This window comes from Momordica charantia (assembly GCF_013281855.1).
Source record: "Momordica charantia cultivar OHB3-1 chromosome 3 unlocalized genomic scaffold, Mcharantia_2.0 BLBB01000003.1, whole genome shotgun sequence".
Classification (NCBI taxonomy): Eukaryota; Viridiplantae; Streptophyta; class Magnoliopsida; order Cucurbitales; family Cucurbitaceae; genus Momordica; species Momordica charantia.
The window spans coordinates 18,874,510-18,900,947 of record NW_028275161.1 but is presented as its reverse complement, the minus strand read 5'-3'; the positions used below and the strand labels follow the sequence as shown (position 1 = coordinate 18,900,947).

At 33.9% G+C, this 26,438-nt stretch overlaps 5 protein-coding genes and 3 non-coding genes across 13 annotated transcripts; 1 reads left to right on the top strand and 7 right to left on the bottom strand.

Annotated features, from left to right (window-relative positions):
* Positions 1-3: 3 nt before the first annotated feature.
* Positions 4-8,366, bottom strand: LOC111010797 (SH3 domain-containing protein). Of its 2 annotated transcripts, none has more exons than XM_022284355.2 (11): positions 8,110-8,366; positions 7,303-7,425; positions 6,075-6,144; positions 5,756-5,901; positions 3,855-3,956; positions 3,506-3,703; positions 3,313-3,375; positions 3,148-3,237; positions 2,499-2,573; positions 951-1,114; positions 4-494 (listed from the first exon to the last, which is right to left on the bottom strand). In XM_022284355.2, exons 1-10 carry the CDS (start codon positions 8,167-8,169, stop codon positions 995-997), a joined length of 1,047 nt encoding a protein of 348 aa, XP_022140047.1. In that variant the 5' UTR covers positions 8,170-8,366; the 3' UTR covers positions 4-494; positions 951-994. The 2 variants fall into 2 exon arrangements, with proteins under 2 accessions (XP_022140047.1, XP_087977834.1); XM_088121708.1 differs by having other exon boundaries at positions 4-445.
* Positions 8,367-10,670: 2,304 nt separating this feature from the next.
* On the top strand, positions 10,671-13,681 carry LOC111010624 (uncharacterized). 4 transcript variants are annotated; one of them, XM_022284104.2, is made up of 4 exons: positions 10,671-11,029; positions 11,463-12,334; positions 12,420-12,515; positions 13,415-13,681. In XM_022284104.2, the coding sequence occupies exons 1-3, from the start codon at positions 10,957-10,959 to the stop codon at positions 12,504-12,506; spliced, it is 1,032 nt and encodes a 343-aa protein (XP_022139796.1). In that variant the 5' UTR covers positions 10,671-10,956; the 3' UTR covers positions 12,507-12,515; positions 13,415-13,681. The 4 variants fall into 4 exon arrangements, with proteins under 4 accessions (XP_022139796.1, XP_022139794.1, XP_087977887.1 ...); XM_022284102.2 differs by having other exon boundaries at positions 10,672-11,029; positions 12,417-12,515; XM_088121761.1 differs by having other exon boundaries at positions 10,674-11,029; positions 11,466-12,334.
* A 605-nt stretch (positions 13,682-14,286) lies between these two features.
* Positions 14,287-16,251, bottom strand: LOC111010860 (membrane protein PM19L). Its single transcript, XM_022284434.2, has 4 exons — positions 15,989-16,251; positions 15,664-15,883; positions 14,704-14,749; positions 14,287-14,585 (listed from the first exon to the last, which is right to left on the bottom strand). Exons 1-4 carry the CDS (start codon positions 16,113-16,115, stop codon positions 14,499-14,501), a joined length of 480 nt encoding a protein of 159 aa, XP_022140126.1. The 5' UTR covers positions 16,116-16,251; the 3' UTR covers positions 14,287-14,498.
* A 1,222-nt stretch (positions 16,252-17,473) lies between these two features.
* On the bottom strand, positions 17,474-19,649 carry LOC148212508 (large ribosomal subunit protein eL32z). 2 transcript variants are annotated; one of them, XM_088121762.1, is made up of 4 exons: positions 19,506-19,649; positions 19,172-19,273; positions 17,837-18,018; positions 17,474-17,764 (listed from the first exon to the last, which is right to left on the bottom strand). In XM_088121762.1, the coding sequence occupies exons 2-4, from the start codon at positions 19,259-19,261 to the stop codon at positions 17,635-17,637; spliced, it is 402 nt and encodes a 133-aa protein (XP_087977888.1). In that variant the 5' UTR covers positions 19,262-19,273; positions 19,506-19,649; the 3' UTR covers positions 17,474-17,634. The 2 variants fall into 2 exon arrangements, with proteins under 2 accessions (XP_087977888.1, XP_087977889.1); XM_088121763.1 differs by having other exon boundaries at positions 19,172-19,270; positions 19,506-19,590.
* On the bottom strand, positions 18,304-18,386 carry LOC148212511 (small nucleolar RNA Z196/R39/R59 family). Its single transcript, XR_015790022.1, has one exon. It is a non-coding gene; the product is annotated as a small nucleolar RNA Z196/R39/R59 family (small nucleolar RNA).
* On the bottom strand, positions 18,466-18,542 carry LOC148212510 (small nucleolar RNA Z195/SNORD33/SNORD32 family). Its single transcript, XR_015790021.1, has one exon. It is a non-coding gene; the product is annotated as a small nucleolar RNA Z195/SNORD33/SNORD32 family (small nucleolar RNA).
* LOC148212509 (small nucleolar RNA U31b) lies at positions 19,024-19,103 on the bottom strand. The gene has a single exon (XR_015790023.1). It is a non-coding gene; the product is annotated as a small nucleolar RNA U31b (small nucleolar RNA).
* Positions 19,650-21,001: 1,352 nt separating the features above from the next.
* LOC148212507 (16S rRNA processing protein RimM family) lies at positions 21,002-26,169 on the bottom strand. The gene is given in 11 exon segments (XM_088122130.1): positions 21,002-21,235; positions 21,238-21,361; positions 21,457-21,648; positions 22,132-22,242; positions 22,787-23,075; positions 23,514-23,713; positions 24,007-24,291; positions 24,722-24,832; positions 25,138-25,272; positions 25,534-25,670; positions 25,858-26,169. Coding segments are annotated over 11 exon segments (2,010 nt in total). The 5' UTR covers positions 26,066-26,169; the 3' UTR covers positions 21,002-21,017.
* Between the last annotated feature and the right edge of the window lie 269 nt (positions 26,170-26,438).

Below are 26,438 nucleotides of genomic sequence, written 5' to 3'. Positions count from 1 at the left end.
CTGTACACGGAGAGATATATGTTATACTTATTTCGAATTCAAAAATCAAAACAACATCCAAGACATATGTTTGAGAAAGTGACATCACCTATAACAAAATCTATAACCTAATATATCAAGTGTGTGAGTTTAGGGTTTCGTAGTAGAATAATATGGTATCATGCATTTCAAACCTGCAATATCATTTCATTCCAAATAATACAGTTGCCCACCCTGCAATATCATTTCATTCCAAATAATACGGTTGCCCACTTGTTGGATCTAGGCGTCGGTCGGTCCTAGAAACGGCGGCAGCGGTGCGAGGAGTTAACGACCGGACGTGCTGCAACCTAGGGATCACCAGGCAGCTCTTTCGCTCTATAGGGATCAGAGGGGCATAGCACAATTCTTCTTGGAGGAGAGTTGATTTGCCCAGGTGACTGATCCTGCCATAATGTACTCCTACCTATAGCACCCACAACCGAAGTCGAGCATACATACGACAATCGTGTTGCCTAAATTAGAGAGTTAAAGATGTATTAAAAAGATTAAAAGTACCCGAACCTGTATGTTTTTGAATTTAGTGGTAGATTAACACGTCTTAATTGTGTCTGGTTCATATTAGTCATGTCTCAACCCTTTCTTTATCATTCTAACTACATCTTAGTGGTTCACTTTCATCGACTCTTTACTCAAACACTCATGATTTAGTTCCTCAAGTCATGTTAAAGATGGACACAACAAAACAGTATAAATGCTAAATATAACTCAATTGTTTTTGCCAATATGAATAGCTAAAGGCTGCAGATTGCTTCGGTTCATGCAATTGTACCATCTCTCTTCCAAATAAGAAGACAAAAAGAATTAACTATACAAGTACACATCTAGACCATGATGTTGAGGAAAGAATACATAAAATTTAATGACATCGAAAACAAACAAATGTGAACAATTGGGGCAACATTGCTTACTGTCCTGAATGAAGCCAACTGTGGAATATGCACTCGGATGTTGATTAAAAGGCTTCAGGAACGGTGTTCAAAGTGGGAATCCTTTGGCGTCTCTCCACATATGATGATGGAAACCAACCAGCATTACCTTTACATTCTCCTTCTGACCATCCTGAAGGGCTCACCTGCATAAATATGTCGATTTTCAGGTTGCAGAATATATAATAGATTCTAGAAGTTTTACTTTCCCTTTGAGCTTAAAAATTGTAGGACATGAAATAGGTTGACTCGACACTACTTTTCATCTCCAAAATCACAAGGTACAAACAAATCTTATATAAAATGTGCATTTTATGAGGGGAAAATGATCGAATCAAAACTTGGATTATCGTCTCCCTCGTTGGAGTACGATTTGTCTCAATTTTCACATCTCAACCAAAGATGTATATCAAAATAATACCAATATTTCAACGAATATTTAAGAGAGAGTTCGCAAAACAAATGTGGTGCCCCTAACTTGACAGCCAAATTTACTCTTTAAAGAAATAATAAAAATAAATTGACAGCCTAGCAGAAGATATCCCATCATTAAATTGTATGGAATATGGAAATATTACAAGCTCATCATTGTGGCGTTACAAATTCTATTCCACTTCTTTTCTATGAAATTTTTTGAAAAGAATTTCTTAGGCTTTCTTTGGCGTTACATATTTCCTTCCCAACAACAATAATATTACACTTGAGATTAAAATCCTAGCTCCCCTCAGTTTTCCCAAAAACCCAAATGATTATAAAATTAATGATACTAATAACTCAAATCCACCATAACTTTCTGTTCTTGGCACCACTGGGATGAAAAACTAAATTTGAAAACCGATATAAATGACTTAGAAGTGAGAGCATCTATAGTATTTCAACAAACATATATCCACTTAAAATCAGAGAGAAGCTACATTGATGTAGAGGACAAAGGTACCAAACTTTAGGATATGATAATTTTGGAAACCTCTGAAATATCCAAGAGGCTATCTATCCAGTTTACCCACCAATCCACGATGCTTATAGACCACAACAGTTACCGAAGCCCCTGTTGCTTGAAAGCCCCACAACCATTGACAACTTAATAAATGAACACTAACAACCTTTATGGAACCTGCATCAAGGCTCCAACCAATCAAACACTAAGCTCTCCCAAATTTATTTCTGTACATTATGCATTGAATAAGGGAAAGTGTAACTTTATTTTTTTACTGCAATCAGACCCCTTTAACAAATTATTTGATTCACTAGTATCAGATCATAGGGATTGGAGACTAACAACAAGACCAAGTTACATGACTTGTCACTGAATCACTTGAATAAACAAGAAAGAAGACAAAAATTGATGATAGAAAACTAATATAATAGAACTAACACTAGGTTCTGAAGAAAAGATGCAATTATGTCCTCGAGATCTTTCTAGTCACAGTTCATGACATTTATAGGCGTCCAAATTTGCAACATACGAACTTGAAAACAAACTGAAACAATTGAGAAGTTTGTCTTAAGGAGATAAAAAGTAGTAAGTACCTTCCGCACGACAACATAGTCACCAACTGACAAGCTCAGTTCTTTCTCTGATGCTGGAGTAAAAGGATGCACCGCCTGCACATATTACAAAAGATTTATAAATTATGACCAATTAATAAACGGCATATCTAAGGAGCCAGTTCATGGAAAAAATTGAGGTCATTTTAGGGAAAAAGAGAGCAAAAGGTTGTCCAACTCCAAGTGAACCAACCATTAGATACATTTGATTAAGCAGCACAAAAGGACAGATTATTGATATTGCAAATATTAGCTATATTTCCGCAAGGCTCATCACCAAATAAACCACAGCAGAAAGCATGTCAGTTCTTGGTTGAGTAAATGGGACCAATTTCACTCATTCGGAGCTGCATGCGTATCCAGAATTATCCTTGTTTCCCTCAAACGTTGACTTGCTTATTTCTATTTTTCTCCATCCTCTCGAAAACTGATAGCTTGGAAAGCCATTATGAAGGAATTAAAGGAATTCAAAAACTAGATAATGAATAAAGTGGCACTTGAATGGGGTAAAGTATTCGCACAGCAGACATCCTACAAACAAGTTGTATTGCGAATATAGAAAAAGTAGTTCAAAATAAGATGAAAAGTGGATGGTTCAAAATAAAATACTAATGGTAAATGAGAGGCATACTTCAGCCAAAAAGAATGATGATTTCGCTGAGTGATTTTCTGATGAGATCAAAGGAGGAGCAGACTCTTTTCGTTGTTTCTCTGTGACCATCTAAACAAAATAACGAAACAATCCATAAAGTTAATTATGATGGTAGATGTAACAAAAATTTCAAGAGAAACTAACCTCTGTTTCAACCTCCCCAAGGATAGCAGCTACTCTGAGATGATATGTCTTTTCACCTTCAACCTTCAAATTAATAGCATCATAATGAATATCATACTCATCACAGCATTCCAACCATGAATTAACATATATTAACTAGTTAATGCATGCTTTACATTGTGTTTTGTCCAATTAAAACAAAATGCATACACACCATAGCAACTAGCCTCTGCAAAGTGAGTCTCTGTTGCTGAGCTTCAACAGCAGCTAATGCAGCTGAAGCTTCCTTCCCAAGAACTGCCATGTTTGCTTTATGTTCCTGCATTTTTGCTTCTGAAGCATGTAACTTTGCAACATTTTCAGGGTTAGAAAATTCCCTCACACGTGCTCGTCTTCTGGAAATTTCTGCTGCCTGAATAATAATTGAGAAGGCAGTACAATTTTCCGAACTTACAAATTTACAAATACAAGAAAAAGTAAAAAATCAAGGTTTATGGGGAGGAAAAAGAACCAACAATTCAGTACTGCATACAACTGATGATTAAGATGAAAACTTTTAATACCAGTGATTCTGCTTCTTGTCTCATTCGGCTATAACGTTGAGCAAGATTTCGAGCATCTTCTAGAGGAGGACCAGTAATCATTGCTCTCAATGGATCTAAAATCTGAAAAATCAACAGCTTCCGTGTTTAAATTATTTGTTAAGTAATTTAAATATAAAAAGAAAGAGAGAGCGAGAGAGGAAAAAATAAGTCAGTGCCAACCATGACAGTTTCATTTTTTTTTTTGTTACAACATATGGGGGTGGGGGATCGAACTCACAGCCTCTTGGTTGGAGATATACGCTAATTATCGCTAAGCTAGGCTCGTTTTGGCATATATCAATTTTGAACATTAGTTATATCAATTTAAAAAATATATATAATTAAAAAGTTCTTTTGGATTGGAAGCCCTTTCTTTAATTAGGGTTCCTCCTTCCAGGCTTTCTTTTTTGTATGCCTTTATATATGTATTTTGGTTTTTCGGTTTCTTATAAAAAAAATAATAATAATAATAAAAAGAAGTTTAACCACAATTAACTCAAGGAAGGGGTAGAACTAAAAGATGTACATAAAGGCAGAGAGCATATGCACACAATGTGACACTCTTTTCTAATTTAAGGGTACTCATGAGAAAGGAAAGGGGTACAGCATATTCTTCAACCATGTTCGATCATGGGATAGTACAGTGATGAAGGTGCAATGTGAGTTTAGATTATGCTAAATACTACAGCAAACATGTAATAATTTCAGCACAAACAAACTTAATATCTTAACAAACATGAGCTTGTGGTCGAATCTTTGTTGTTTGTTTCTAAACTATATAGGCTGCTACAATTGTAAGAGATCTTGGGAAACCAAGAGTCATTGTTCTTCTTTATTATTTACTATTGGTAGGAGATACAATTTTTTAAAATTTATGATTGCATTTAAGAAGTTTTTCGTTCTTTGCTTAATAGTTAATAAAGATATTTAAAATATTTCTTGTGCAGGGTCTGGATCATGTATAATAGAGAATAGAGATGTCATTTTGCAACTTCGATTAGAGATATATTTTGGAGACATTTGATGTGCTCTTGGGTCATAATAGCCAGTGTTGCTAGATGATGGAGGAAGTATTGTTCCTTCAACCGTTTTGGAACCCCATGAGTGCAACCTTTCTTGCTATCTTATGGACATTTTATTCGAGAGAAATTGGAGAATTTTTTGTTTCTCAGTTCAGGCTCCTTTGTGGAGGGCTGATTCTTTTTTGTTTTTCTCGTGTATGTTCTTTCAATTTCTAAATAAAGGTCAGATTTCCATTAAATATGTACATACATACACATGCGCACACGCACACGAGCTTACGCGCACAGGCCCGCACTTTTTATTTAATTTGAGAAGGAACAAATTTGTTATTGCAAAACAGTGCAAAACAGCAAAAGACAATAAATTTTACAAAAAAGAAAAGGTGGAGAGGAGATCCACCTGAGGGGCCATAGGAGCTTAACAAACTGCTCCAGTTGCCTAAAAAAAAAGTAGCATAATTACAAAACCTTTGGAAAGGGTACACCAATAAAAAGCCACAAATTTCACGGAGTCCTCACTTTTCATTCTGCTAATAATCTGAAAATCACATATATGGCAAGATGGTTTGAAAATTTTGACAAAAGTTGACACAAAAAAGATGCCAGGGTCGGGGTGCTTCCAACCAATATGAAAGAGGTTCCATTCCCATATACTTGAGAACATCGCAATTTATTAAGTGAAAAGACAAAATATGATCACTGAAGTTCTATTACCATCCTCAACTTGTCAACTCGGGAACAAAATAAAAATAAGAAAGCATAGAGAACACATCCAATAAAATTGGAAGATGTTAAGTTTCTATATAAATGCAAGGATACAACTTCAAACACAACAAATTAACCAGCGCTCACACCAACCTGTGAAGATAAAAGCTTGATCAAGTCCTCCTGTTCCTTCTCCACATGCTTACGAGCATCACCATATATAGATGCAGCCTTTGCTAATATATTTTCATTGATATTATTAGCTCCATAGTTGCAACAATCCTCAGATAACTTGTTTCCTGACGAACACAGGGATTATGAAGGAAAACATGAAATCCGATTTTGATAAAATCGAGTTAATACAATTGTCCAACATATGAATGACCAATAGGTCAACTCTTTATTTTGCACAGTAAAATATCTCAAGGACATGCTGTAAAGTCAAATCATAACGTCATTGCAGAATTTTCACCTGTCTCCATTTGCCTATGGCCTATGGCTGTAAATGCTTCTCCTGCTTTAACAATATCTTTCTGGAAATCCTATAGAAATAAATGAACAGGTTGTATAACAAAATCGATTTAAATGGAAGCAGAAAGTTCATGATTAGAATAAGTAACTTGAAGTAGATTGATTCAAACAAACATTAAAGTTTTCGGGATAAGGTTTCTTCATGGGAGAAGTTTGGAATCTCGTACGCCTAATGGTTCAATATGATGAAGATATAGCTGTGTGATTTCCGACTATCGCAATTGATACCAGAAATTGAGCATTCAGCTCTTTTAATGTTAAGTCATAAGTAAATTGAAAATGAACAATGAACCTCACCTCTACAATTACAATGCAAAAGTCCTTTATCGAATTCCTCTCTGTTACCTGATCAACCATCTAACTAAGGACACAAACAACTAAAATAAAGAGGAAGGGAGAAAGTGGATCGCCATGCGTGATCACTTTAGTAAGAAAGAGCTTAGCTCCAGCTTACCATAAAGGATTAGAAAAAAGTTCACTGTAGGTTGGTATTATGACTGTGGACCCCATGTAAGGAAGGGCAAAGGGGATCGCCCAGGTACTAATAAGAACCATTTTTATTACTGACAATTGGTATGGTATTAATAATAACCATTATATAGCATATTTTTTCTGAATCCTTACTCACATTTGGTCACATTCAAATCTAGATTGCAAAGTACCTTAAAATATTATATTTTGTTAAAAAATATATATATATATAGAAATCAATATAGTGTGGTCCTTATAAAGGGGAAAAAAAAGCCAACCTTGCACTATCCATTGGCATGGTTTAGTTTGTAAGTAAACAAAAACTAAACTAATTAATCAAGCCAGTCGGATTTAAAAACATGCTAAACCAACCACCATACACCCCTAATATCATACAAGATGCTCCCGGGGGTTTCAAACATCTGACTTCGTGACCAAGTGTCATTCACTAATATACCAATTTACTCCACAAATCCCAGATCTCTTCTTTTATCTGTATTCACGTTAACTTCTGGGCAAGCATCGTCTTATTATTAACATTATCAAAGGGGGATTTTGCATATGCATAGTACTGAATATTCACTATATCATGATCAATAGTTGCTAATACAAAACCATTTGATGTCTTTATGACAGAAAGGAATTGGTGCAATTTGGGTACTTATAAATAACGGTTAAAAATGAGCATAACATGTTACCCTTCCGGCACGAGTTGATCTATATAGTTTCTCTAGTTGCTGATGTCTCTGCATCTCAGCCTCATCTATCACCATCACATCTGAATGCTCATAGCCGGTCCCACCAAATTGCTTTATTACAGCCTGAAAATTCGGAAAAGTAATTCTTTCTTATAGATTTTTTATTCTTTGCTATTCTTTCCATATAGCAAGTTTGAAACTTGAGATGATGATCAAGATCCAAAAAGTGGACGTCCTTTGCCCAGCTAAATTGAAGATATAAGAACAATAACCAAATAAATAAACTTCAAAACATTTGCGAAGTTGGTTTATTTGCCTTGCAGTGATCATGTCTTCTAAACAAAAATATCATCAAATATGCTTAGTTTTAGAACCGCAAACAGGGTTCAAAACAGAACTGCAGTGACATGGGGACACCAAAAAACATATCAACAATTTGCATCTAACTCAGCCAACCAAAGAGGGGACGAGAACAGAACAGAAGTTTCAGACTTGGAATTATTTCCATATGATACTGCCATTACTATATATGAAATATGTAAGATCGGAAAGGGAAGATAAAAATTTCAGCATTTCACTACATGTACTAAGAATAACAGACCACTAAATCAATCAGTTTAAAATTAAAGTTAACAACAGGATGATAACGACCCTGAAGAAGAAACAGTACCATTAAGATGCCTCAATTGACTTTTGCTTTCCTCCCCTTAACCGGGGAAAATGACAACAGTAATCAAAAACCATAAACCAGAATTGGAACTAAACCGACAAGATCAAGAAACTGAAACAAGGTAATTCTCAAATCACCTGCTGTTGCTTTGCAACTTGAACCTTGAGCTTGCTGGCTTGCTTTCTGAGCGCATCCATGGCTTAATTCTCCTGCGTCTGCCCCCCTCAACTTCAGGATGAATCAGAATCGATGAAATTCAACAGGAAAAACGTCAATACCGGTGGCAGTAATGAGTTCAGAACTCGGTGGGTTCGTCGCTCCTCAAAGATCTGCGAGCGTAGCCACCAGCTAGCTCCGGACCTTGCTCCCTTAATCTTGTTCCTACTGAGTTGTGATCTGCTGGAACCAATATGTAGAATAATAGCGTGTCCCCTCGCTCCGTCACCGTCTGATGGACGTAGAGTTTTGAAAAGGGTAACAATCAATAATACAATGATTTTTTTTTAGCAATAATAGCGAATCTTCAAAAAAAACAAAAACAAAAAACAAAAAAAAAATTTAAGTAAAAAAATATATGGGCAACAATTTAGTTTATATATTTTTAAATTAAAAATAACTTAACCCATTTAACGTAGGTAATCATTTATTTTCTATAATTTAAAATTTGTAAATATTTAATCATTGTCTCTCATAAAAATTAAATTTTGAGTTTTATATATAATGATTCAGTTTTTGTAATTTATTTAGTTTTTGTAATTTAGAAACGCATATGGTCCTACATCTATCTACATATATGATAAATCTTAACGAAAACTACAAGGACTAGATCGTCACACACTAAAATTCATGGACCAAATCGATACTTTAATGAAAGTAGGTGTTCTTTTAACCTCTTTTTTTTTCTCCTATTTGGAGGTCATGACCAACTCGACTAGTCTCGCAACAACATGACCCTATAGTATTAAAATGTTAGAGGATTCGTAGAATTTTAATCTATGTATGGTCCCTACTAATTTTTCTAAAGCTCATTTACTTTTATTTAGATGCTTCAATGCTACTTAGGTCAATTAATCTAAACATAACCTAACTAGTTATGAAATATTTTTGTGGGTTTAAATCTTCCCACGTGTACTAAATAAAATACTATTTGACTAACTATTTTTTTTTTATTTTTTTGGAGTACAATATGTGAGGATAGGGGTTCGAATTCGCAACCACAATGAGATATATATTAATTATCGATAAGTTATGCTCATTTTGGCACTATTTAACCAACTCATGATCACAATATTGTAAAATTCATAGCTACGGATACTTATTCAACATGTAAAATTTTGGTCTTTCATGTCAAAGTGAACATAGCTTTTAAGTAACATATATTTCCAACTAAGAGAATGACTAAAAAAATAAAAAGGATTTTGACCAGTTCATATATATATATATATTTTGAAACAAACATGTCATCTATCTAATTTAGTTTTTCTTAGAAATAAAATAAGAAAATTAAAGCTAATCAGATTCCATTGCAAATATAATTTAGTATTTAAGATTGAAGAATGCTTTTTGCATTATACATTAGGCTCTTTATCGTAAGTTTCGATAAAATAATGTGTGATGTATTGTAAACCATGCATTCTTGTATAAAATAATGTGTGATGTATTGTAAACCATGCATTCTTGTAAGTTGTAACAAAGAACAAAACATTGTAGTGTAAAGTTGAGATGTTTGTATTTAAATAATTAGTAATAGAAAATTTTAGTTCGTGTGAACTATTATAAGTAAGCATTGTTTAAGGATTTTTCTTTTTTTTTTTTTTGGACAGACATTGTTTAAGGATATGGATAAAATATCAAAGGAGCGTTTCACGTCTAAATAATAAGAAAAGCATAATATATACAAAACAGTTTGTAATCTTTTAAGTAATTTTGAATATAGTCTAAAGTTTTCAATTTTGCCCCAATGTATTAAAAACTATCAACCAGGTTATCATATAAAAATATATATATCAGAATTTATTAAAAAAGGTTGATGTACTGTTAAATTATTGTCTATCAACATGTTTAGACACATGAATTTGCTACTAAATAAAAATTATGTAAACAATCCGTTGTTTTTATTGTTTTAAGATTTTAAATTTGAAACTTTAAAATGTAAAATTACATTTAAAAAAATAAAAACTTTAATTAATATAATTTTAGATTTGGCTGTAGCTATGAACTAATTTACAAATATATTACTAAACACATATTCAACCATCTTTTTAATTTAAATTCAATTTTTAAATATGTTTAAAAATTTTCAGACCCAACAAAATGCACCCTAAACATTCCGTATCTTAAAAAAATATTATTAGAACTTTAAAATGTAAACATCTAATATAGTATAAACTCTAATTTAAATTAGAAAAATATCAAAACAAGTGAAATAGAATAATGAAAATGGATTTACTTTCCAACAAGATTTCGAATCGTGATCGAGACGGAATATCGAAATCTCAATTTTATATGAATATACGTGAATTGATATTTTTTGAAAAATCATAAAAATATATAATTTAACAAATATTACATTTCGCCTATTTTAAATTTCGAATAAGTTAAAAATAGTCCCATTAATGATATTTTATTGATATATATTTTAAAATTTTTATCGATCTTAAATAGTTATTTAATTTTGAAAAGATGGCGTACTCTTAGTCTTGTTTTAATTTGAAAGACAGAGCCGCGAAGACGATGGAACCAACCAAATCAAACTCATTTCACTTTATAAGCTCACTTGCTTTCCATTAATGGCGTTTTCGCGAATCTCCCACTGAAATCCACAATAATTCTCCCACCCATTCCCCCTTCTTGCCCTACATTCTCTCCGATTCTTCCGTCTCTCTGTCTCTCGCTCAGTTGTTTGTATAATTGCAGACACAGATACGGAATTCGGTTGCGTTAGAAGATCTCATTGATTGAAGACTCTAGAGTAGGGGCCAATCATGCCGTCGGGTGTTAAGAAGCGAAAAGCAGCAAGGAAAAAGAAGGAAAGGGAGGCTAAAATCAATTCCTCAAGTAATAGTTTAATTTGCCCAAGATCAATAATAGTTCTTGTTGTTGTTGTTGTTGTTTGGTTTTGTTTTCAATGTGATCCTATCCAATCTACCCTCACTTATCTACCGATTCGTCCATTTTGCATTCTTTTGTTTGAACCATTACGATCGAATTGCTTGTGGTTTTGGTTAAATTATGCTTTTCTATGTACTTTTCGTGCACACTGCATGCTGTCCACTCAGACTAATTAAGACTTCTTTTTACTTGAATCGCAATTTGTAACCTTAACTATTATCAATCTGGTTTGTTGTCTAATTGAGTTGTTAGATGTATATTATGGATATTGGCTGTTGGTTCTTCCGTTTTTCTGGGTGCTGCTAGGTGGGGAGAAAAGATTCCCTTCGCGTAGACGATTTGCATCACGCTTTAAGCTTCTAACTGAAACAAAATTTAGCAGGAGACGAGGATTTTAAGAGTCAGAATGGGAGAAGCTTTGAAAGTAGGGAGGTCAATCCCATTTATGATCATCCTGCTTGCCACAATTCGGACAAGGAAAAATTGGAGAAGAATGACGCATCATATGTTTTGTCTACTGTGGATGAGGATATATCTCTGGATATAGAAAGAATCCAAGAAGTAGGACTTGATGGCAATGGTGTTGTTGAAGATGAGAATGAATTAATATCAGCACAGAATAATGCTGGTCAAAGCATCAACATCGAGTACATTAAGTCTGGCGAGAAATTTGATGAAAGGGACGACGAGAACTCTAGTAATAGTTCAGCTGACTGTAGCATTGTTGATAAGAAAGCCGAAGCATATACTTCATCTTATAATACCAATGTTTTTGACGACGAGGCAGATAAATCTTCATTTGCAGCCATTGGGCTAAGTGAATCTACACCAGTTGGGCAGAACATCAACTCATTGGTTGAAACTACTCTGGTTTCTGATTCAGTTAAATCTGAGGTTACTGTGTCTACAGAGAAAATTTGCCTCATGGAAGTTGCAGCTGCTGAGAATTCAGTGGTTTCTGATTCCGTTACATCTGGGTTGAAGGAAGATGCAGATACTTTATTGTCCAACCTACGCGATGGAACTGAAGCATCATCATTTAATAATCTTAATTCACTACCAAAACAAAATGAGGATAAAGTTTTACCTGTATCGATGGAGAACAATCAGAAATCTTCAAGGATGATGGAAAAAGGGTCCAAATATATGGAAGACAAGATGTTTCTTTCGTCAGTTGCTCCTCCTGTTTGTGCAAGTAAATACGATGCCATTGCTATGGAATTTGAGACTCCAATATGCTTCAAAAACCAGGTATGGCTAAGTTCTTTTATCATTTGTGATTTGCTGCAAGTCTCAATAAATCAAATATAACCATGCTTCGTCATTTGTGTAGAAGACTTCGGCTTCAGTTCCAATAGTGGCACGAAGGACTTCTTTACTTAGTTGTTGTGGATTATTTGACTTACTGAAAGGCTCCAATTGATAAATTCAGGTTTGTTCTTTTGAAGAATTACTTCTTTCATCCATAATGAAAACAGCTGCGGGTGATGTATTGAAACTGCCAGCATTTATTTGTTGACGTTTTGCAAAAATGTTATTGTTTCATTAAGGGATGTTTCTGAGTTCAATTTGCTGCATTTCATTTCTTTTCCTTGGAGTTCTCTTGATAGGAAATTTTGTAATTTTATTAGCTTCTCGTGTGCTAATTAGAAAGATTTTTGGTGATTCCCTCTGTCCTTAGGGCTAGGAGATTCTTTATTCCCCTTTTCCATTACTCCTTGTTTTATGAAACGAAGTTCTGTTTCCTCTACAAAGTTCATTGATATTTATTTGTCTTGTATTTCAGGCTCTTGACATATTAGTTTATTCTTTTGAATCTTTCTACATCTTGTGGTGTTGCAGGTTTATTTCTTAACCATCCTGAGTTGAGTCAGGATCACTAAGGGTCAATATAAATAATAAAAGGTTTAGATAGAATGAGTTCAAACCATAGTGACCACGTACCGAAGATTTAATATCCTACAAATAACTTTACTTTGACAACCAAATACAGTAGAGTCACGCAGTTATCCTCGAGGTACCTGCAAGCTGGCTAGACACGCACATATATTCATTTTCTATATTCTATTTCTAGTTGTGCATTATTATCTTAGTTTTCTTAAGCCAACTATATGAATGAGATTTTATATAGGTGTGTCATTGTCATCTGCATCATAACATCTTCCCAACTGCATTGGGGTTGGGTTAGTCACATTCCCCATACCGCATCCTCTCTCTGCTATATCGAACGTTATTGTTAACTCATTTAATGTCACTAATGTTGTGCCAATGGTTTGTTTTGTTGATCTTGTAAGCTGAAACTAATATTTCAAACCTTTGATATGGATGCAGACCGCCAGGGGAAGTTCCAGTGCAGTGACGAAATTCATCAAAGAAGCAAACCTTTTCACAAGTTTGAAACTTTTGGTATTTCTTTACTGATTTATAATTGTGATGTGATGCTGGACGATAAAGTCCATCCTAAGATCTATGTTTGTGGTAATTTTATCATTACCATGCAGCTTAGTTTACCATAATTTCTCTACATTCCTTATATTATCATGTAAACTAGTTCAGTTTACTTTAACTACAGTGTGAAGGAAGTGCATTTAGATGAAAGATCCGTGTGTTATTATGATCTGCAAGCTCTGTGATAGACGTGGTTGGTCTTCAATGGATATTCACATTCAAAACTATAAGAATTTAGGACCAGTTTGATAACCGTTAATTAAAAAACAATTAGTGGCATTCCATTCTCACCAATTGGAGTGCAGGACTTGTCCTATTTCTGTGATTTTCGTATAAGCAACCATCTTAATTGAGATAATTCTTGGTTAAAGTACAAGGTCGCTTCTCTAACTTAGGATTGTAAGTACTAAATAAAACATGTCTAATAGATCTCTTAACTTTCAATTTTTTTATTAAGATACTTATTATATACTTATTTTTAAGGACCTATTAGACACAGTTTACGGATTAAATTAAATTTGTAATGTAACTTATTTCAACTTTTTAATTGATTCTACCTTACAACAACTACCTCTCACTAACATTTAACTTTATATGATACAAAATAAAAGTTACTAAAGATTAAGAAAAAGAAATTGTTAGATAAATCACAAATTTTGGTAGGTTTCTCTCATGTTTTTCGTTTGTCTACAAACAACTCATGTTGTTGCTATGAAATATTCATCCAACAGATAAAAAGTGAGAGACATAAAAGCTTTTAAAACAAATATCAAAGCATGGTTTATTGTCATAATGTTGTATACAAATTCAATCACAACACACAAATCACAAAAACACAAATCTCCTAAAAATTAAGCTCCCTGCCAAGTTGCAAGGTTTTCAGTTGAAAGGAAAGCAATATTGAAGAAACCTGAAAATGGGTAATAAATCAAACAAATAAACTATGCCTTTTTCCAGCTTTTAGGTCTCATCTTATGGATGGAGCGCCATGAATGGCCATAATGTAAAGTAGCTGTGTAACAGAGAGAATGATGAAGAAGGCCTCCATTGTTATCTGCAAAATAAAATAAAAAATATATAAAAAAAAGATTGTTTGTTAAATCAGCATATTTTGTGTTGGAATTGTTTTGGATAAAAGTTTTGGGAAAAGAAATTGAAGGTGTTTTTCTCACCAGTCTTGTGCTTCTGAAATCCAGTTCAATCTCTTTGCAAGCAAAGCTGCATAAATAACACAGCCTCAGAGTCAGTTATTATTATTTTTTAATTATTATTATTTTTAATTCTTTTTCATATTTTAGCAAAAAACTTTGGAGGTCAACCTCATCGAGATCGTAAACTTATACTTGTGTTTAATAGATCTTTAATTTTAAAAGTGTTTAATGAATCCCTAAATTTTTTATTTTGTATATAATAAATTTTTTAATTTTTAATTTTGGGTCTAATAGATCATTAACCTATTTGACATTTTTAAAAATTCATGGTGTCTAATTGGTATGTGAATTTTAAAAAATGTCTAACACAAAATTAAAAGTTTAATAAACGTAATTCTAGAAGTTTCAAAAACTGAACTTGTAATTTAATTTTTACTTTAATCTATTTGCTCTCAATAGTCAGTATTTATCATCAAGATAGGATGAGTTTGATATATCTTTTAATTTAAACATTTTTTATTCTGCACTTTTTTATTCTTTTATCGGTCACTTTAAAATAACTTTCTAAATAATCATTTTTCAAGTATTTTTTCTTTTCAAAATGGATTTTATAGCACCCAATTTTTAAAAATAATTTTTATTATCAAATATCGTGATTGATCACTTTTAATTATCTAAAACCACTTTAAAAACTGTGTTAAATAAACTCTAAATTAGTAATTCTTCGAAAGGTGCTTATAAAAAAATGATTTTTATTAAAAAGTACTTTTTCAAAAGTTATCAGCAAAATAGCAGTGAACGCCCAACAAATTTTACAACATGGATCACTACGATGATGAAACATAATATTCCTATAAGTAAAAAGATGAAGTTGACAAAAACGTAAAAATTTATGAACAGGAGACATAATGTAACTTAAAAGTTGATCAGAAATAATGGGGAAATCAAGGATAATGGTGATAACAGATAAGGAAGGCCTACCCCATAGCAAGAATAGTGAGAGTCCAAGCAAAAACAGCAGCAGAGGATGCAGCACCTAAGCTGTCAACACTCCATGAACGAATATGGTTCAGTCCTGAAATTGCTGAGGCAGCTCCAAAAACAGCAGCCAACAAAGCAAATGTCACAAAGAACCCAGTGGCTGCATTCCCCATGGGGAAGTAAATGGGCGAAAAATGTGCCGGTAGTCGAAAATCGGGACCTGCGGAAGAAACATGTCGAACATGAAAAAGAAACGAAAACATGTGCTGGTTGTGGTGACACAAACATAGTATCAAGGTGTCAGAACAAGAAGATTCAAACATACCAATGACGAAGCCATGATCAATGGCTGTATTCATGGCCCACCCACCAATGCCCAAAATAACGGCGTACATACAGAAGTTGAGCAACAGAAGCAAAGTGGCAATGGATTTCATCTGTGTGTTGGCCATTTGGGCAGAAAGAGAAAAGCTGAGGACCCAAAAAAGTTGGGATTTTGAGGAGAGGAGAAAAGATTGAAGTGAAATGTGTAAGCAGGGAGCAGATCAGATGGTTATAAATGGGGGGGAAGGGGAGGTTCTGGTTCTTTACTTGCTAACTCTGTTGTGTCCAAAGGGGGCTTTGGGGTTGTAAAGGGAAGGGGCAATGCTTCATGTTCAAGGCAAAAACAAGGATATCAAAAATTCTTTCTTTTTAGATGGGTTGGGTACATTCTGCTGTGCTGCCCAAGCTAAGAAAGTCATATTCTTTGCCACGCCTAAAATGGCTGCTCTATACAATCCTAGGTTGGGTAAATTTTCAATTTCTCTTTTATTCACAAAGTTTTCGACGAGTTTGAAATTCTAATGTTTGCTTGTAAAGCAAAAACTGATGAAAAAAGGTTAGTAGAAAGCTTTGTTTAAAGGGATATGAAAAACCATCATGTAAAACAAAACCAGGAAACAATAATCATACAAGTTCTGATAAGTGAACTATGAAGACACCATTATTTCTCTCTTATTCTATCTTTGATTTTCATTAAAAACATGAGACATACAATAAATGTTTTGAAATATATACTTTAAAATGTCAAAGTATCTGGCAATCTAAGAATTATGACTTCTTTTAAAGAAAAACTAAAACTAATTTTAGCACATTCTCGAAATTGTTCTTAGAAAAAATGTTGGATGAAATTTTAATTAGGAATAAATCTTTTTCACAAAACCGTATATATCCTCTTCTTCCTTTTTGGGAAAAAGAAGGATAGATTTCGAATATTTTCTTTATACCAATCTACTAAATAAATTCAAGCGTATAAATTCTTGGAAGTTCTTTAAAAAAAATTCAAATGGTATAAAACATGAGGGCATTCATAAATATTTGAATATTTATGATTGAAGTAAAATTCTAATGTTCTTTTTGGGTACGAAGTTCTAATTACCTTTTTTAAGTACGAAGTAAAATAAAAATTAAATAATATAAATACCAACTTAATTCATGATAATAAGCGGTCACAAGTTTCACTAGACATAGTTCATGTATAAATCATACCACAACGAATGACTCATTTAATAAAAAACACATACCATTCTTAAGAAGGGGACATTTAAACATCAGCAAACGATATGAACAGAAACACAGAATTTGAGAAAAATATAGCACCATTTTCATTTACATTTATTAGCTACAACTACCATTTACAAGATTTGCTTAGACAAAGGAAAGTATATAAATACACACAACCAAAGAAAATTCAGCATGATGGATCGTCAAGTGGCAACAAGTAGTTGATGAAAAGTCGAGCAATCTTGTCAACAAGCAGGCAGGAGAATAAAACACCACAAAATTCAAGGTTGCAAATATATTGTTTAGATGACAGTAGCAACTTCAGAGGTCATTAAATATCAAAATTTCATGAACCAAAAAAAGTATATATTAACCAAATCTCACTACAAAGCATAATGAAAACTGCATTTTAATGTTCTAAGTTGTTCATTCATCCTCTTGGCTGCGCAACCTAGCAAGCTTGTTGGTAACTACAACATCAAGTTGGGCTGCTCTTTCCACAATCTCTTTCCTCTTCCTTGTGGAAACATCGTGGGCAATTTCAGCACAATAAGTCCTGCAGTAAGACAACACAAGTATAAGACAAATGCACAATGTAAAAGGATTTATAAGTTATTGTCCAACAAACCTGTTGTGCATCATCAAGACCTCGAGCTCCTTGACATTGTGAACAACGAACTTCTTGAAACCATTAGGAAGGTAGTGACGGGTCTTTTTGTCAGTACCATAACCAATATTCGGCATCAGCGTACATCCTTTGAACTTTCTTCTAACTCTGGAATCAATACCCTTTGGTCTTCTCCAGCTTTCCTGTCAGATGCATTCAACAAGATGAGAAATACAGAATTTATGTGACAAAGATTCAAAATCAGATAATTCTTAAAGAATATAGATATGTATGCAGGGATTTAGTAACAGAAAGCTCATGGTTACAAGAAGCTAACTGTGTCGCAAGACCTGTATGGAATTAATTTATGCCCTTAAAAACGAAATGTCCAGCTACTTCGATGAAAATCTGAACACTAGATACCACGGGCAAATTCAGTTCTATAGTTACCAAAAAAAGTAAATGATAAAACAAAAGGAAATATCAACTGCAACCTCAGCCGAAAGATGGTGATATTGGATATATAATCACATGAAGTCAGGAATGTGGGTAGTTTGCATCATAGATTGCAGTAAAAGCGGAGATTTTAAAACAAAAACAGATAGAGAAGAAAGTGAGTTTGGCTTATACTATTAGATTCCAATATACAACTAAGATCAGATGGTAGTGCATGAAAGTATTCATCATTCAACTGCAGAAATGATGGGTTAACATCATCACGTCTTGTTGCATATCTTACGAAAAAATCAGTGCTTAAATAATACTTAAGCTATGTAAAACCAATATCAGGATGCTAATCCTGATGCCCCAGTACAAAGACAAGGACACAAAAATTGACTGCTGACACTACGGTGGCAAGACGTTTCTGCTGTTTAGGGATCAGATAAAAGGTCGGTCAGACATCCCATCTCCAAAAAATATTAACATAATAGGCTGTGATTAACATAACAATCAAGGATGATTAAAACAACGAATTCAATTGAACAATACTAATTGATATGGAATGTCGTATCCAGGATCCGATAGTCGATCTTAGATTCACCAGAATGGATCCGAAGACCCAAGTCAGTCTGAGAGTCATTCTATCGTCTGATCCTTCTTAAGGACAAAAAGCCAAGCCTCATCATATAGAGGGAAAAAAAATATTAAAATCATGAAAATATGTTCCTAAAACCAGATCACGGTAGACGAGCTACTAACCGTAACGAGAATCAGATACTACTGTCAGTCACCATATGCATCTATAGATGCAATTAAGACTGGGGCGACAATACTTATCATCATATTCTTTACTATGAATTCTATTAATATTGCATAAATAGATAAGATGAAAATACGGAGCGAAAAGAAATATACCTTGACGGAGATCTTTCGATCACTCTGGGGCCTCTTGAACTTCTGGGCCCTCTTCTTCACGATCTTCTTCGTGAGCAAAGGCACCGCCATTTTCGCCTACTACTATACATTACATAAAAAGGAGGATTATAATAAGCTCAAATGCAATAAAACCTAAAAAGCTAAAACTCAAAACCAAGTAACGCGAAGGAACAGAAAGTTCCCACGCCGCGATTGAACTAAACTGGATTAACGAAAACGATTGAGAAGTATATTCGGTACATAATCAAATAAACAAATCTCAGGGTAGAAGAACGAAAGAAACCCTAGCGGCGGATCAGAGAGAGGAACTCACAGGTATTAGGGTTTCCCTTGGCCGTCCCAGCTTCGATGATAAGCTTAAGGCTCTGGAGGTTTATATAGAGAGTGTTCGTTCAATTAGGGCTTCTGTCCTACGGCTTTGATAGGATTGGGCTCTGTTTGGCAACTTGATTTAGCATCTCCGGCCCATGGGCTCTAACACAAGGCCCAGTATATCGGCCCAGGCCACTTCTATTTTCAATTTTCAATGTTCAGAGACTTTTAAAGAATTTCAAAGTTACAAGTTAATGTGTATTATATTAAATAACCACGCTTATTGTTGTGTGAGTTAAGGATTGATGAATTTCCTTTCGAAAACGAAAAAAAATCTACGAGAGCTGTTTGTTGGATCTGAAGGAGATTAATTTGATTCTCCCAATAACTTATAAATGTTAATGCCTTAATCTAAGTAGGGTTGTGGTGGTGAAGAATTATACATATATATAAGTAGTAAGATAAAAGGAAACGGTTGATCCAGAGACAAATATTAAATTGAGTTTTTTTTTTTTAATTTTACATGCCGTGGCGAATCCATGATTTGAGGCACAAATACATATAAATGCAATGGAAAAATCTCAATTTTATACTAGAACTCATGAAGCATATGAGAATATTTTCAAATAGTATTTAATTAAAATCCGGGAGGCACGTGCCCTGGTTCTTGGTTGATCCACCCTAACTTATATGGATGATCAAATACGCCACAACCATGATTGTTTGATAGTATTTCTCAAAACTTCAAGAGAACATTTTAACTTCTTGTTATGATATTTTTTAATTCAATTTTTTGTTATGAATTCTAATATACAAGGTTTTCTATTAAAAAAAATGGAATACATTGTGTTGATTTTGTTGTTATTTAAGAACCAATTAGGGTGACAAGTCAATCTCCTGGATGAGAATAAAAGATGCATAAATTATTGAATTGATTTGAATATGAAATTTTTTTGAATGATTATGATAATCATACCATGTCACATCAATATTTTGTTAATAATTTTAAACCCTAAATAGAAGTATAATACAGGGTTCATAAATTTAAAACATAATTAAGAAAAAAGAAATAAAAAACAAAATCGATATTGTGCTATTAATTCTGTTATCTTTTTTGTTTTTTGTTTTTTTTTTTTGCCACTTTTTTTTTAATTTTTTTTGGCCACTTTAAATATAGAACTCATCACACAATTTCAATATTTCCTGGCTAAAATTTTAGCTTGGAGTAAATTAGACCATGTACTTTAATTATCTATTTTCGCTTGGAGTAAATGGATAATTAAAAAAAAATCGTGAGAGATAAGTGCCGCCCCTAGGTGAAAAACTATAATACACCCTGAAGTTATTAGAAAAAGCTTTTATAGGTTACAATTATATATATCTTTCTTTATTATTATTATTATTTTAAATTTATTTGTAACATGAACTAGTATTGGGAGAGGAATTGAACCACATTTAATGGTGTAAAACTCATATACATGTCCACAAGGAAAGAGACATGAGCAATAATCTATTAAGCATTTTCCATCATACAAATTTCATCAAAAGAACACTCATCTAACCAACTAAAGATTGAAGAACAAAGTTGGTATGAGTTGGGAGAGGAAGAACAAACATCAACCCACTCTTTGTCAACCTTCTCAACATGTGCATTTGTTTTGGGGATGGCATAGAACTGGAGCTTATCCGTTTGCTTTCTCAATTTGTTTATGAAGTTCATTGAGAATATAAATCAAAGCTTTTCCCAAAGTCATTAGCACCCTCATGGAGCTGAATCCCGACATTAGCATCGCACGATTCGATATACCCAAGAAGCAGAGTGTTCATGCCAGCACTTTTATGGCTGCTGCTGCAAATCTGTCAGAAGGTACATTGTCAGATCAGTGGATCAAAAACTCAGGGACTATAAACCGTCACAAGATAACACCAGCGGTATGTCTCGAATGCCTAACCTCGATGTAGTCCACGCCCATTTTGGCGAGGCTCTCCAGAATGTTGGTTGATGAAAGCAAGTTGATGACTCCTCCAGAACCAACTGGGGATTGTAGGATTTCCCACGGGGATTTCATCAAAATCTTGTGTTTGGTCAGTCCATCTGCTGCATTGCTAACAACTGGAAGCCTCTCTTCTTCCAAAAACCAGATCTGGAAAATTGATTCCAAGTGAGTAAGCTCAAAGAATGTTAATAGCTCTATAATGATTGCTTAGCTTAAAGCACCCCATAATAGACACTGCTCCTTTAGTTAATTTAAATATTAATCACAGATATTAAAGTTAGGGGAAGGTGTTTTCTATAATTCGAAAACTTTAGCACTTCCTTCAAATTTTAACCATATCATATAAGTTATTTGACATTGATGACTCCATTACTTGGTCCATCTCAATTCCGGATGAGTTATAATTAGTTCAGACTTCACAAGTTAATATTGTGTGCGCATAACTAGAATCTTGCCGCAATGAATATGAGTAGAAAAAAAAATTAAGGATGTTGACCTAAAAATTACATTATCAAAACCACTTTACTAAATGAAACGATGAAATTTTAAATTATTAACTTATTTTGATGGCTTTATGACCATCTTAAATTAATAGGGTTATGAATTTCATATAAAGAGCTGCTCACCGACCTTTTCGGAATCAAAGGCAAAGTAATCATTGTCCATAAACAGCTTTTCAATAGAATGAATTCTGGAAGCCGAGCATACCAAAATCAGAGGCACGTATGGGCGGTCTTCAATCTGTGCATTACAAATGTTTAATTTAGAAAAGGTTCCCAATGAAGCAATAATCCATGCTCATTAATATTTCAATATTTATCTTAGAAGAAATCAATGATGATCCCAGTAATACCCCTCCGCATTAATTCATAAAAATGCCTAAAAGCTAACGTAACCAACCTATATTGTCATTTCAGCAAGTAAATCCTAGTAAATCTACCACCTTCATTTGAGCAAGTAAAATGTGAAAGAGTTGAAATTGAGGATTAAATCTTGATATTAGCAAGTATTCCTTACAATATGCAAGAACTATTTTTTTCCCCCGAAACTTTAGTTATGACAAGTGGATCTCATAGCTAATGCACATTGAATCACATCAGATAAACTTATTATTTCATAATTACATCTACTAGATCTAATCCTCCATGAAAAGTAGGAAATTCCACATATTTTGACCAATTCAAAGTGAAAAATGGGATTGCTCCCTCAACAAATTTAGGATAAAGTTGCGCCAGAAGATCTCAACTCAAGATAATAAATTCGAGGGGGCCATAGAAAATACAACCTTTGCAAACCTTCTATCATCGCAAAGTAGATCAGAAAGGGACGAAGATGTTGGATGCTCAGCATTTTCACTAACAATATCAAGGTCGGAGTACCAACCATCATCATTGACAACTAAAACAACGGCAGTTTTTCCAGAAGATATGAGATTGTGTCCATTTTTCTGCAAACTGGTGTATTTACCAGGTTCCTCTTCATTTGCACCAGATGTGACACATTCATCTGATATCCTTAAAGTATTTTGTATTTTCTCCAATTTAGAGGCGTTAAATAAGTCGTTAACAGTCAATCTGTGATTCAAGGAGTCAATTGAGAATTCGAGCATCAGTGAATTGAAAATTAGACAAAAGGATTTAAAAACACGCATGGACTCATTGACTTCAAGGGAACTCTAAAATTAGACAACGAAGATGTTAAATATCTTGACCTTTAAACTTCATAAAACCTTTTGAAAGTGAATTGTAAATGAAGAAGATACTCATGAATTTTAACAAACCATATCAATATCTTTGGAAAAATAAATGAAAACGAACAAATATTTGTAACATTTAAGAATTTGAACAGACGATGATAGGATCTGCAAACTCAAAATTAAATAAAGAATCAGCAATTGGTTATGTATTATTACTTAAATTCATAGTTGAATTGAATTTAATAAAGATCCGGAGAAAATCAAATGTATGGAAAGACAGAGAACAAACTATGTTTAATTCAAAATTAAACTACACCTTCTTGGAGGAACCTCAATATCTTGTAAAGCCTTTTGAAGCAACTTGGTATTTACTGCAACTATCTGATCCGCAAGTAACCTTCCCTGTGCTTTCTCTCCAAATTTGAAACCATCGAATACGTGCTTCTGTTCCATTTCAGACAGTTTCTTTTTCGCAGCTACGAGACGTTTTTGGAATTTTTTCCTTTCTTTCCATTCCTACAATGGATGACCTAGGTTACAAACTAAGAGTCGAAATCAAGAAAAAGAAGGTAAAATTGCAAGCAAGGACGGGAAAAAAAAGCAGCAGCAGAATTCATATTTCTGTCATCATCAAATTTATAAATTGCAACGAAAACATGTATAAAGAGGCAATTACGAAACAAGAAGATTTCAAGCGCCTGAATAGTATGAAGACAGTTCATGTGTGCATTTAACTACTTAAAGTAAGTTGGCATCTTTACATTGTTTATTCATAAAGCAGGAAGAGAGTGAAAAAGAATATGCCTCACAAGTTGGCGTATTTCTTTCTTCGATCTCTCTTCAGATTGCAGATTTAATTCCAGAAGTCCTTTTGGAGGAGTGATTTTCATTTCTCGTCTTTGGAGATCGACAATAGGAACAATTGCTTCAACAAAAGGTATCCAAACAAGGCGACCAGATGTTCCCGTCTCTGTTGATGTTGCATTTCCTGTGGTATCAAGGATATCTTCGGAACAATTAAGCATGACGTGTAAAAGATCTGCCCCTCCACTATCAAATACATTAACAACAGTCCCCAGTGATTGACCAGTTTCCTGAAGGGTTGCATGGAATCAGTATCACAAGCAATCAAAGGCAACTAAAAAAAAGAAAAAATGTACCATATTTTTGTAAAGGAATAAAACAAAAAATAACCAGCAATGATAATGAAAGACAAAATTTATAATAAGTCCAACCACAATTCAAGATAGAGTGGAAAATTCTATACAACTTCCAAAAAGCATTTCGGTAAACTATGGTCCTTGAAGGATGCAATCATCCATAATTTGTTAACAAACAAAGGGCTATATCAAATACATCCTCATTCTAAAAGACAGAAAAGCAATAATCTCTTCAAGCAGACATCAACATTGAATAACTCAATACTTCCTTAAATCAGACCATTTCCCTGAAGGGGTATGGGGGGCTTTAAGTAAATAAATTTGTGTTTGGGAGAAAATTCATACATGCAAATCATTCGCATACCTTTAGAATAACACTCATGCCTACAAGATCACGGGAATAAAATTCACCTTCTTCCAACTCTGGTCGGTCTTCTTCCCTCACAAGGAGAGCTGATCCAATGAGTTGCTTGGCCTGAATAGATTATGAAGTCAGGGCTACTGACACATTTTAATCCAAAATAGTTTATTATGACTCTAATAACAAAATCAGTGAAAATAGTAAAATCTGCCAGGCGGAGTTGGATCATTGCACTATTTCTTTCCCTTCCAACTAGCACTCGAGTTTCAAATAACAACAATTTTAAAATACAATACTTATACCACCATAGCTTCTATAGATTGATCATAAACAGCCACGTGAAGTAATAATGAGAAGAGAAACCAAAATTTAGTATAGAAACATGATTAATCATAACAAAAAAGGAAATAGATTTGAACCTGTTCGGCAGTATCGATTCCTATAAACTTCAATATCCAGCTCTTTCGACCAGGGTGTTCCCTTCCCTCTTCTAGGTCAACTTCTCGAATTGCTTCCCTTCCTGAAACTTGCTGCTTCAACCATCTTGTGCCGGGCTAGAGAAAAGGTTAAATATCAATGGCAATTGATTTAAGAGGGCTATGATGACGTGCACACTCACGATCAACTAAAGAGCAAGCAAATTGTGAAGGAACTGCAATTTTGATATATAAGTAAAGGAACAATTTGCTAAGTATTTATATAAAGACTCGATGGGATACAGTTCCTTTACTTATATATCAAAATTGTAGCACTGCGTCGATTTTTTTCCCTCTTTTCCTTACAAGTTCTATTGAAAATTATTGGCATTGGTTTACCGTGGAGAATCGGAGCTCAGGAAAATCAGTACTGGGTTTTACTCGGACTTCCCCTTGCGTCCCGTGAACATTGGATATGTAACCAATTTCAACAAATCCTGACGGAGCCTCCACAGTTTCAAAAACCTCAGAAGTAGCTGAAATGCCAAAACAAATGATCACTTTACACTGAAAACACTCACTTCAACCCCAAGAAAACCCCTACAAAAGAATCTCTAGTGACCTAATCCCTCCAAATTTCTGGTCAATACCAACAAACCCATTACATTTCAAATTGCATTTCCGATGAATCATGAAAGAAACAATCAAACTAGAATAACATACCAACTGTACGGCGGGAAGGCAGCGAAAGTGGAAAACGAAGGAGATGATACGAGGGCACCTGATGAAGAATCGAGGAACGAAAACAGTTGCAAGTTCGAGCGAGACGTCTTGGGGAAGGGCCAGAGCATCGACTAAGAATTGAGATATATGGAAAAGATTGAGAGAAATTGCTTGAAGAACAGAGCGGTGAAGTAGTTCTCAGCATCATCTTCAGCGTCGGGTGGTGGAAAATGGGAGCGCGGGAGCGGTGAACGAAGGAAGGAGGGAAGCTTACGCGAACGCCATCTTTCAGATATTTTAGCGGTTAAAACTTAAAACCCACAACTGTTATCTTGTTTATAAAATAAAAAATAAAAAATAAAAAATTTGGTTGAATATATTAATTTAATTATATACGATGAAAATAAAGTATTAATCTATTATTTCCTTTCCTTTTTCAAATAATACTAAAAGAATTATAAAGTGTTTTTCTTTTCAATTTATCTAATTGAGCATAGTTCAATTTGATTGAAATATTGTTATATTTTTAAACGTTAGTATAGGTACTAGCCTATTATTGTCCATTCTTCATATAATTCTTC

Excerpts from the sequence above, each read along its gene's own strand:
- LOC111010624 (XM_022284102.2), top strand. The coding sequence starts at position 10,957 with ATGCCGTCGGGTGTTAAGAAGCGAAAAGCAGCAAGGAAAAAGAAGGAA. Across the intron at positions 11,030-11,462 it reads GGCTAAAATCAATTCCTCAA|CAGGAGACGAGGATTTTAAG; the intron begins GTAATAGTTTAA and ends AACAAAATTTAG. Across the intron at positions 12,335-12,416 it reads CAATATGCTTCAAAAACCAG|AAGACTTCGGCTTCAGTTCC; the intron begins GTATGGCTAAGT and ends TCATTTGTGTAG.
- LOC111010797 (XM_022284355.2), bottom strand. The coding sequence starts at position 8,169 with ATGGATGCGCTCAGAAAGCAAGCCAGCAAGCTCAAGGTTCAAGTTGCA. Across the intron at positions 3,957-5,755 it reads TCAAGCTTTTATCTTCACAG|ATTTTAGATCCATTGAGAGC; the intron begins GTTGGTGTGAGC and ends TTGATTTTTCAG. Across the intron at positions 2,574-3,147 it reads CATCATTCTTTTTGGCTGAA|GCGGTGCATCCTTTTACTCC; the intron begins GTATGCCTCTCA and ends TAATATGTGCAG.
- LOC148212508 (XM_088121762.1), bottom strand. The coding sequence starts at position 19,261 with ATGGCGGTGCCTTTGCTCACGAAGAAGATCGTGAAGAAGAGGGCCCAG. Across the intron at positions 18,019-19,171 it reads ATCGAAAGATCTCCGTCAAG|GAAAGCTGGAGAAGACCAAA; the intron begins GTATATTTCTTT and ends TGCATCTGACAG. Across the intron at positions 17,765-17,836 it reads GTCTTGATGATGCACAACAG|GACTTATTGTGCTGAAATTG; the intron begins GTTTGTTGGACA and ends GTCTTACTGCAG.
- LOC111010860 (XM_022284434.2), bottom strand. The coding sequence starts at position 16,115 with ATGGCCAACACACAGATGAAATCCATTGCCACTTTGCTTCTGTTGCTC. Across the intron at positions 15,884-15,988 it reads TGATCATGGCTTCGTCATTG|GTCCCGATTTTCGACTACCG; the intron begins GTATGTTTGAAT and ends TTTCTTCCGCAG. Across the intron at positions 14,750-15,663 it reads CTCACTATTCTTGCTATGGG|CTTTGCTTGCAAAGAGATTG; the intron begins GTAGGCCTTCCT and ends TTATTTATGCAG.